General features: G+C 37.4%; 1 protein-coding gene across 1 annotated transcript; it reads right to left on the reverse strand.

Moving 5' to 3' along the window:
• Positions 1-7,291: 7,291 nt before the first annotated feature.
• LOC146562730 (uncharacterized) lies at positions 7,292-8,960 on the reverse strand. The gene is made up of 3 exons (XM_085293149.1): positions 8,806-8,960; positions 8,130-8,244; positions 7,292-7,842 (listed from the first exon to the last, which is right to left on the reverse strand). Exons 1-3 carry the CDS (start codon positions 8,867-8,869, stop codon positions 7,701-7,703), a joined length of 321 nt encoding a protein of 106 aa, XP_085149275.1. The 5' UTR covers positions 8,870-8,960; the 3' UTR covers positions 7,292-7,700.
• Positions 8,961-12,066: the final 3,106 nt, after the last annotated feature.

The following is a 12,066-nucleotide window of genomic DNA, read 5'->3' on the forward strand; positions in this document are numbered from 1 at the left end:
CAATTTCAGGTCTGCATATTATTGAACAAGAGTTCTCTTTAGTCTACAAATATGGATTTATCTCTGGTGTCAGCTGATCTTAAAATAATGCCAGGCTGCCTTGTGTTTGGTTATATACCTGTATATATGTATATTTAATGTACTCTGCGTTTCTCTTTTTTTCTCAGGCTAATGTGCTCTGATTACATATAAAGAAATCTAAGATAAGCAGCCTAAATGTACATTATATGGCATTGTCAGCGAATCTTTTCTCTTACGTGTTTATTCTTTTTTTTTCTTTTTTTTTTTGAAGTAGGGACATTGATTGTGAATACATGTTATTCACTGTATAACTTAATAGATAAATTACACATAATTGTGCGGCACTTTGGTTCTCAGCTCTAGGCTGAAACCTGCCTGATCTCTGCCAAGTTAAACATTACCAGACAAAAAGTGGTTATCATGCTTCAGTAGGCAAGTAAGCAAAGCTCTTATTTCTGGAAGTGTCTACCGGACTGTGCTGCACCCATAAATGTACTGTTTTGTGTATTTGAACATATTTTCCCACAGTGAGCAGTGGGACTGTTTTTGCTGTTAGCAGCAGGTGTGTATGGACAAGTTTTTCTGAGATATTAAAGTGTTGATACCAAGACAAGAGAATAGTTTGCTTGAGACAACTGAATATTAAATAGATTGGTTCTTACATACAGCTTGCCTCCTTTACTCATTCACATCCGTTCACACAAGAACATTTTTCTATGCCTTTTTTTCTATGTGTGCTTTCTATTTAACCTTCAAACACATTCACACCCAAATGAATGCATCTGTGAGTAACTTGAGATTGGCCCAAGAGGATTTGGCCTGCAAACTGGGAGCAGTCATGCATCAAACCACCTGTTTCCTGTTCTACCTCCTGAGCTACAAAAAAATATGGGTATATTGTGTACATTGTCCATATGCAGAAGAAATGTGAGATGCCTTATCTTGCTAGCTTGGTATAGGAAGTAAATTAAAGATATGATAATTGTCTGTTGACACGTTTCTGAATATACTTGCTTTGGCAAACATGCATACCTGAATTCCTGCAGTTGAGCAGTCTATGGAAAAATCCCTATGAGTGTTTCCACAAGATGGTGCTGTAGCATCAGGCTCATGTTTGACGGTGACAGGGAAACTCTTGTAATGATTGGCAGCTGTTCACAAAATCAGTTTGTACCTTTACTTCACTCTCAGAAAAGTTACAAGTGCAGGTCTGCTTTGTTATAAATCTCTCCTTTAAAAGCCCTTCTCATCATTTTCACTTCACAATAAACAAAACTGATCCCTTTTCGAAGACCTTTTCCACATAGTTCCTGTTCCTCTTAAACGGGATGAATCAATGCTTTATGACAGTTTTGAGTGCTGATGAATGCATGCCTGGAGAACAATGACATGGGATTAAATTGTGGGCAGAAGTTCAACTGCGAAGCTGTGACATGTTTTTGTGTATGTGTGTGTGTCTGTGTGTGTGGGGGGGTTAAGTTTACCTATACTCTCATCTGACACCGTGTTTTTCCTCTTTGAACTTTAATAAACTCTTTCTCTTGTTATTTAACTGTATAACTATGATAAAATAAAATAAAACTTCTACTCAGTGGAAACTTTCTTCATAATTAGAATAACCACCACTGGAGAAACCTGCTTTGACTTGAATACACTCATATGGGAAAGTATTTATGAATGTTTCTGATCCTTTGTGACTCGAGGCAGTCAATAAAACCGTAATTTGCCGGAGGCTCTCTTCCATTTTAAATGACTTGCTTACAGTTACGGTCATAACAGGTTCATCAGTTGAGTATTAACATAAGTGACTCTGACTTGATAACTCATATAATGGACCAATGACGAATCCTGTTAAAAAGCAAGGAGCTTAAAATGTGGTGAGCCAAGAAACGTAATTAAAAATTAACTGTAAACCTGCCAAAGTTAATAACAGAAATACGTTAACACGGGATGCCTGCATGGTGGGTGATGGTTAAACAGGAATCTTTAGTAGAATAAATGGCAAACATTTTATTTAAATCTAACAGACTGTGCACATCTTGTGTGATGAACTGAAATAAACAAAAGTGACAAATTAGGTAAAGAGTTTGAGCCACAATGTACCACCAAAGAAGCAGGTGTCCCACAGGTGTACGACTGGATTACCACTGTGAAGGCCCAGCATATGACTCACATCCCTTTTTGTTCTGACATCGTTCAGTGATTTCCAACAATGAAGTAACTAGCATTCTCAAAGACACCAGTCACCCTAAGATAGATTTATATCAGATGATAAAGATGATCAGTCAAAAGAGCTTTGCATTGCTTTTGTGGTGTCACACACTTCTACTCATCCTTGGTGGGGTGTGGAGCTACAGCAGGTGTGGTGCATGAACAGGTGAAAAATAAACAACTTTGCCAATGCCATTGTGATGACATGTATTTATGTAGGATTTACATTTAAATCCTTCTTATTGTTATGGAGTGATTAAAACATTAGGGAGAGGGATTAACTTTTCTCAGCTTCTGAAGTGAAAGAAAAAGTGTCTGAGAATCTCTGTTCTTAACAACAACAGTGACGAAGCTGCCCCGAACCCTAACGGCAAAATGACCCACACAGCATAATCCCTCATGACACGGATCGAGACTCAGCCTTCTGTATGCTTCACTGTAAAAACAAAGATTGCAATTAAAAGTACAGGTCTAAGCAGCAATGAGCAACATAGGATCAGAAGCTCAATTTATTTTTTCATAGTTATACAGTTAAATAACAAGAAAAAGAAGCTTTATGACAAAAAAAGTCAAATAAATATAAATTTTAAAAAAGTCTACTTTTTTAATAGTTAAAAAAATTACCTTTTGATTATCTTGACCTTTTTTTTATTAAAAAAGGAGGGAAAAAACGGAGAGGGGGACAGCTTTAAGCTAGATAGTGTAAGTATGGATAACAAGCCAGGGCTATGAAGTCGTGAGAAAAGGAAAACACAAGTTTATCTACACAGGTTTTTCATCTCAGCAGACTGATGCAGCCTCATTGTGCAGTCTTTTCTCCCATATCAGTGGCATTGACTTCATTTGCTACAATGATGGACTCCATAATCCTGAAGAATCTGTCTTGACTTATCGAATTGGCTATAACTACAGCCCAGTCTGAAGATCAATATGCTGAAAATTGTTTCCAGCTCCAGAATTTTACCAATTTTACCAATGTAATACCATAAAATGACAAATGCCAAGGTTACACATTGATTTGAATGCATAATGGGTGGTGGGTAAAATCACTGCTCAGCTTACGGCAAAGTTGGGATGTCTTCCGAGCTCTCACCTTCCCACTCTAATGTCTGGCTCTCCTCCACCTCATCCGTGACACCTATAAGTATGACTCTTCTTCTGCAATTCAAATCCTTTCTGGCCTGTTCAGCCCTTCGTGAAGGGACATTGGGAGTTGGTGAGTGCAGCTGCCCACAACAAAGGTCACTGAATGAAAGTTTTGTTTGGAAAGAATTAAAGTTACTGTACATTTCTGAAAACCCTCTGAAGTTAAGAATCTCAGAAGAAACTGTTTGATTTGTATGAAGGGAAAAATAATAACTGCAAAAAAGCCAGTGTTGTCTGTTAGTCAAACCCCCACAGATGTGGCGTGACTAGAAAGCACAGGAGGTCCTTTCAACAGTATAGTAGGACCTAAATAGATCGCCTACATTTTGCTTTACATAGAGGTCTCAGAGTCATGACCAGCACAGGGGACAATAATTAATTGCTGGATCTTAGAATAATCATCAGTTTCCTTTTTAGTTTCTTTCAGGCTTTCAACGGTCATTTTCACAGCTTAACAATACAACACACGACATGAAAAACATTCGTAAGGTTTTTTGTGTGTGTTTATTTAAGTAAAATCCAGGACAAGAAAAGTTTTTTTTTAAAAAGCACTTGTGCGTAAAGAAGCTCCTCAGGCAAACGAAGAGAGCTTAATGTAATTATACTTTCCCACCTAACAGTGTTTTTGTTCTTCACTGTATGGAATGTACTCAAATAAATCAAACAAGCTTACTCATCCATTCTCAGAAGTTTCACAGCCTTTACTGTGACAGCTTCTTTTCAGCGGATTTGTGTGGACAGAGGTGGTAACAGGATCTGAGCACTATTAGGGGATAAGTCCTAATAGTCCCCAGTATACGTAAAGAAACTAGACTTTCTAGCATTACACAGACTTACAAAACTCTTTGTCTTGAGCCGAACCTTATGTCTTTTTATTTTGCTTATTGGTGGCAAATATAAAGCCATGTCTTTTGTTTTAAAGTTATCTTGAGCAATAGTTCTCTGGGCTTTCTGAAGGTCTTTCAGAGTTTTTCTTTGGACATTTCTTTTTCAGTCATTTTCATTCCAGTCCTTATAACTTTCAACGATTTCAGGGGAATGCTTTTTGACTTTGTTGAACCACTTAACAATGACATGTGAATCATCCAAGCACAAAAATGCACTTAACTCATTTCTTTAGTTTAATCTATGAAACATTCTAAAGCTATACAGTGTGGCATAAAATAGTATTTTTGCACCAATAAGGTGATTCTTAAGGAGCTATTAACTGAAACCATATCTTGTCATGATGTGCAGCTTAAAAAATTGGAGGAAAAAAATTGGCAAAAGTTTTATTTTAATCCCTCATGCAATACCACCCAGAAAGCATTTGATTGGCAGTGGCTTAATTTTTCACTTTGACAATGATCCCAAACACACTGCTAGCACAGTAAAAGCTTACCTGGATAGAATAACACACAATGAAACACTATTATTAAATGGTAAATGGCCTGTATTTGTATAGCGCTTTACTTAGTGCCTAAGGACCCCAAAGCGCTTTACACGTTCAGTCATCCACCCATTCACACACACATTCACACACTGGTGATGGTAAGCTACATTGTAGTGTTGAAATCTCCCAATTCTTTGAATCTTTGGGCTGAAGGAAGGACAATACTCGGTGTATAAATGCTCAATCAACAATCATTTATTTCCATACAATTCAACAATAAGAGCATTACAACGTCCGGACGGGAGAGATGCTACCAGAGGGTCAGGCACATGTCTCAAAATGGTGACGGGTTGCTCAGCTTTTTATAGTCTCTAGTGGCCCCCAGCTAGTCGTAAAAGCCAAAACATCACATTTTTTCTCTGTTACAGCGCCTAAGTTATGACCTCGGCAGTTGTTTCTCTGCTTTCTGTAAGGTGGGGGTGTGGAATGTGGTCTATCTATCTCCCCTGTCTTTAGACACAGAGTCTCCTGCTTACAACCTTCTCTTCATGATTCAACAATTAAGCATGTCAAGAAAACAGTGTAACACATTCCCAGCAGATCAAGGATACAGAGTGATGCACATTTATCTAATGAACTAATATGTGAATATGTTCTGTTAACTCAAAAGTATAATGAGAACTACACTACATACAGCTCACACACTCTATATTAAAGGGTATAATGTGATCTACAGCAGTATTCTAATTCAACTACTTTGATTACATAATAAGGTAACATATAATAACAGAATAATTTAATAGTAGCCACAGCCACCCTGGGGCGCACTGACAGAGGCCTCCCTACATAATGACTGCGTCATTATGGGATCAGTGTGAGATCAACTTGACCTAGAATGAAACAAAGTGCAGCAAACATCCAACAGCTGTTCCTGAAGACTACTTAAGTTACAAGAAAGCTTGCCCCAAATAGGCGAAATACATTTTTGACAACACTCTTGCTCAACTGAAAAAAATTGTCTCAGTTATCAGTACTGTGCAAAAGTTTTAGTCAGGTGAGGAAAAAATGCTGAAAGCAAAGAATGCTGTCAAAAATGGAAGTGTTGCTCATTTATTTTCATCAATCAACAAAATGCAGTGAATCTAAATCAAATCAATATTTGGTGTGACCACCTTTTGCCTTCAAAACAGCATCAGTTCTTCTAGGTACACTTGCACACAGTTTTTGAAGGAACTCGGCTGGTAGGTTGTTCCAAACATCTTGGAGAACAAACCACAGATCTTCTGTGGATGTAGGCTTCCTCACATCCTTCTGTCTCTTTATGTAATCCCAGACACACTCGATGATGTTGAGATCAGGGCTCTGTGGAGGCTATGCTATCACGTCCAGTAGTTCTTGTTCTTCTTTACACTGAAGATAGTTCTTAATGACTTTGTCTGTGTGTTTAGGCTAATTGTCCTCCTGCAAGAACACATTTGGGGCCACTAAACAATCATTTATATCTCTGAAAACATTCCCTGAACACTCAAAGCTCTTTATAGAGCTTGCGTCATTCACCCATTCACACCCATTCATACAAGAACTTTTTCTTTACAGTTTGGAAGATATTGAGATATTAAAATTTGCAAGAAGAGTGGAACATGAATGACAATTCACTGACTCAGAAACATAGGTGTCTGAACTGAAACCACAACAATCTATCAAATTTTGATTGTGACAGAGTTCGTTTATGTATTTAAGGAAGATTTGCGTGACACCAAACCAGCTTTGAGCTTGTCAGCACAGGGAAACACTATTACTAATGTCTGGTGCCAGAAAAGCAACAGACTGGCAGCAGATTCATGTAGTCATGGGGGCTGTTTATTCATTGATGAATGTACTTGCCTCTAGGGGATAAATCAGGGTTTCTTATCTGAGGATAACTCTGAACCGAAAAAAAAGTCTTCCTTCTTTCCAGTAAGGACTTGGAGTTTCATTTCTAACAGCATTCTTAGACACTTGTTCTTCCATCCATTCATCCATTCGCTTATCCTTTTCAGGATCGCGGGGGGCACTGGAGCTGTCATAGGGCGAGATGCAGGGTACTCCCTGGACAGGTCGCCAGTCTATCGCAGGGCTAACACACAGGGACAGACAACCATTCGCACTCACATTCATTCGCACATTTACACCTAGTGGCAATTTGGATTATCCAATTAACCTATCCCCACAAGCTGCGTGTCTTTGGACGGTGGGAGGAAGCCGGATTACCCGGAGAGAACCCACACAAACACGGGGAGAACATGCAAACTCCACACAGAAAGACCCCGGCCTGATGGTGGAATTGAACTCAGCACCTTCCTACTGTGCGGCAACAGTGCTAACCACCGTGCCACCGTGCTGCTGTTATTTTGATCGTGACACGTTTCTGAAATGACTGAACATTGTTGCCCAGCAGCAACTTTGTTATCATAATGTGTCTATGCTGGTTGGCTGAACTATGGCTGGACCACTGACCACTCTTTCAGGTGCAGACAAAATAGAATAAAAGAATGATATGAATCACAGTTTAAAGTTTTTTTTTTAATTCTTAATGTATAAACACTTTTACAGGCTATGGCATACACTATTACATGCTGTAGAGTGGTATCTGTTAATTTTACGTTGTAATAGTAGTACTAGTGGTAATAATATCATCACATTAATGCGTTAACACAAGAAGTACCACTGCAGGCAGTTGAGATGGGCTCAACTCAAACCAGTTCATGTAGTTTCATTTTTAATAATGCATAAAATGTAATGACACATTTTCTTAATATAAAGTGTGAGTATATGAAACCACAGTTGTACCTCTAAAAAGTACTTGAGTAAATGCAGTGTTGCTTTGTAACAGAGTTACAGTAGATAGCTTTTTAAGATCAAAAGAAAAGCAACAACAACAACCAAGCATGATGATGTATATCATATAACATCATATGTGAGAAACATGATACCCAGACATTTGGAGAAGTACGTTTTTTGTTCCACTCTTCTTCTCTTTCAATAGCTCCTCCAGGATTAGCTTCAGTCTCGGATCAACACACAGTGGCCTTTTGAAGCCTTTTACAAACACCCTGTGGGTCCACATAGAAACATAAATACATTTCAGTTTAACATAACAGTGCAAATGCAGTAACCCTAAGCAAAAATGAAGGAAAACTGCCTCTGGATAAAGTTTCTTTATTGGTGTTTATTTTTTACATTAAATTTTCTTTTTATATGATGAATGCATGATGTTATAAGTAAATCATAACAAAACAAAATTACTGTCAATAATTCTCAAAACCTTCCTTTACCAATCATGTAATAACTACAATATTACCTGTAACCTTTTGGCACACTTAAGTAAACAAACACTTACACAAGTGCTCTGATGTCACAGGCACCGATTTCCTGCATCTCCCATCTCTGAATCTTCTTCAGCATATATCGTTTGATTTTTTGGTTTACTGTCATGCAGCAGCTTGGGATGCCAGCTGTAATGTGAGATTAAGACCAAATTTAAGAATTTTAAAAAGTATAAAACTAACATAATATAAAAAAATAAAAGAAAAAGACATTTGCTAGAGAATAATTGTGTGTCCATTCTAACAGGTCTCCAAAAAACACACAAACAAAATTTTTTTTTACAGTATTGCACTTTTATAAAAAGTTTATATATGTCTAATTTTTGTATTTTTAGCATCCTAAAACCAAACAGGGCTAGGTTTTTTGTTTTGTGCAATAGTCTTTGTGGTTAAACTGATCAGATAAGTCAGCTTAAAGTTAACTTTCTAAAACATATTTTTACTGGAATAATTTTATGCTTTAAAACAGCTGGATGAAGAAAAAACTGAAAAAACCCTCCAAAAACCAGCTGTGCTAAAATGCACATGCATCATCATCTTGTTTAAATCCCAGGAGGAATGTAGAGTCATTGCAATTTTCTCAGAAAAAATCTTTAAATGTGAACTTCTTATTTAGGACCTGAAGTATAATCTGTACAGTGCCAGTGCTCTCTTGGTTTCAGCATGTGTGTTTGCTCTGAGTGTCCTTACCTTCACTGGAGGTGATGGCCAAGGCGCACAGACAAACAATCAAAAAGACAATTTTCACATCCATGATGGCAGAGCAAGTGTGGGGAGGCAACGTGCCCTTGATGTTTAAATACTGACAACAAAGCGTACATGTGCATCCACCCACCAACTGTCAGAAGGGAGTGTGTGAGCATGTGCTTTAACCAGTAAGAAGCTCTTTGAATGAAACACGATGCCTAAACATTAAAAACAGTAATAGTAATATAAATATCAAAAGGTTATTAAATGACTGCCATACTTAATTAAAAAATTTAATGAAGTGTTCCGTTCACTTTCAGCCCGATGTCTTGTTTAAATTGTTAGTGCTGTCAGTTACTGGAGTGCTTGACTCAGACTCTAACAGGCTCTAACAGGTCCAGTAACCACTCTTCAAACAGAATCCTATTGAACTGATGTGTATGGAATGAAAACACAAGTAGAGCCAACAGTCACGAAAGAACAATTGTCACTTTTAATACATCTCACTCTTTTTACTTTCTTTTCTGTGAAAACGTAGAGTCACAATCCCAACAGCATTTTTAGGTAGCTCAAATATTCAAATTACATTTTCACGATAACCACTTGGTCAATTTTTTCTTAAATGTCCAATGTTACTAAAAGCTATTTGCAGTATTTGGTCTTTTCTCATTGCTTTAATATTAGTGAGTGGAAGTTACTGAGTTTTTTGCTTTAGCCACACACAAAGAAACATTTACTTAACAAAGACTTTGGTGTCTACATTGCTTTTCTCTGTACTTTTATGGCTTTGTTTATCATTAGAGTTCTGGTGTTTGGGGGATTATTTAGACCCTTTCATTTTGGAGTTGCCCGTCCTACCCAGTGTTTCCTATTGCGTAAAGTTGTCTTGTATTGCTTGTTCTAACTGTATTTGTTGCTTCCTGGTTTATTTTGACACCAGTTATTTTCCGTGCCTTGCATCCAGATTCATTAGGTTAATTGTCTTCAGCTGTGTTTTCACCTGTTTCCCATTTCCTTCATAACCTCGTGTGTTTATATTGTATGAGTCTCCCTCTGTCCACTGTTGCCTTTGTTTTGTGCTTTTTTAATACTTTAAAGTATTCCACATTAAAGCTGCACTTCAAGTTTATTTGGGTCCATATCCTGCCCATTAAACTTTTGATGTTGCTGCGTATCTGAAATGATTGAATATCATTAGCTTTGTTATCATAATATCTCTCTGCTAGTTTCACTATGGCTGGACAATCTTGACTGCTCTTTTCATGTGTAGATAAAGTAAAAGAAAAAATACAGCACACCTCGCTGTGACATTTTATTAATTCTGTTTGTATATATGCAGTAGAACAAGATATACCTGGAGGACTGAACAGTTTAAAAATGGATACAATACTACAAAAATACCCAATGAAATGCCCGAGAATGATATGTGTCAATGCTGGATTCTATGTTACAAACCATCACTATAAATGTCTTAACTTGTAAGCAGTAGTCTTACAGGCAGCTGAGATGGAGACAAATCTAACTGACTCGTGTACCTTTAGTAATAGCAATTCGTGAAAAGTGATGACATCTATATGGTATTTGGGTAAAACATCAGAATATAAAATAATAGTAGTACCTCTAAAATGTACCTGAGTACATGCAAAGTTTCTTAGCAACAGAGTTACAGTAGCAGATAGCTGCCTTTAAGATCAAAATAAAAGAAAACAATTACACGAAGGCTCTTGAAACTCTTGAAAACACCAGATGATATGAAGATTCCTGGAGAAGAGAGTTTCTGTTCCACACCCTACGATCTTTTTATCTTCATCCTCTTCAGTCTTCGGAGCTCACTAGGATGAGCACATATTGGCTTTTCATAGCCCTTTAGGTAAAGCCTGTGGATGCACAAGAAAACACGATTATGTTTCAGTTTAAGATAATAACACAAATATTTATGTAACTCCGAGTAAGATCAAATAGAGATAGAATCTGGTGACAAAGTTTATTTCTTGATCAGTCTTGATCATTATAAAATTCATACAGTAGAGATTATCAGTGCATGTTATGTTATCGATGATCATGTGATGATCAAAATGACCCGTAACCTGTGGTTAAACTAATCGGATGAGTAATTTTAACACTTACACAAGTGCTTTGATTTCACATTCGCCGCTGCTTTTCTGCATCTCCCATCTTTTAACCTTCATCAGTGTCCGTGGCCGGATTTTGTTCTTTGTATGTAAGCAGCATTTTGGAATTCCAGCTGTAACATGAGATTAAAACCAAAATATGGAAATTACATTATGTTTTCTTTGATTAAAAAACGTATATAGAGATCATTTTCTTCCATGATAGTTACTCTGAGGATGTGCGTCCTTACTAACATTGCTCCAAAAGAGACACCCCCCCACACACACACACCTTAGTCTAAACATTCATGTTTTTACAGACCAGTTACCGATGTCTACTTTTTTCCCGAGAGCAGAGCGCGTTTTTTGGAACACCATGAAACAGAACAGAGCTCAGCATTTTGTATTGTGCAATGGTGGTTGTGGTTAAACTGAGCAGATGAGTCAGCTGAACGTTAGCATGCTGAAACAAATTTTTATTGGATTTTTTATTGGAATAATTTCAGGCCAAAACAGACAACTGTATTCATCTTATCTTGACTTCAACATTAATGTGCTTGCCACACACATGCCCTTTTCTCTCAAAACAGCTTTAAATGTGAGCTCATTTATTTATTTAGGATGTACCTGACGTATGATCTGTGAAGCGCCAGTACTCTCTTGGTTTTTGCATGTGTGTTTGCTCTGAGTGTCCTTACCTTCACTGGAGGTGATGGCCAAAATGCACAGACAAACAATCACAAGGACAACTTTCACATCCATGATGGCAGAGCAAGTTTGGGGAGGAAACGTGTCCTTGGTGTTTAAATACTGACACATATCTGCGCACCCACCCACCAACACTGAGACGTGTATGAACATGTACTTTAACCAGTCAGTAGCTCTTTGAAAAAATCATGTTGCCAAAATCATAACAGTGATAAAGGTAAATATAAAGTTTATTGGACAGTACTCGAATGCTTTATAAAAATTCATCTTACTTTCACCTTTACCTCTGTGCTTAAACTATCAGTGAACAGCAGGCTAATGTATTGTCCACAAGTTCAGACATGTGTAATAACGATTATTTAAACAGAATCTGACTCATGGAAATTGAATTAGAGAAAGAATATGGGTCACTTTTAAAAGGTTAAAAGGAATGTCGTGCACCTTT

This window comes from Mchenga conophoros, linkage group LG12, assembly GCF_057382185.1.
Source record: "Mchenga conophoros isolate Kocher_MC1m ecotype Shallow Benthic linkage group LG12, M_conophoros_male_GT1.1, whole genome shotgun sequence".
Taxonomy (NCBI): domain Eukaryota; kingdom Metazoa; phylum Chordata; class Actinopteri; order Cichliformes; family Cichlidae; genus Mchenga; species Mchenga conophoros.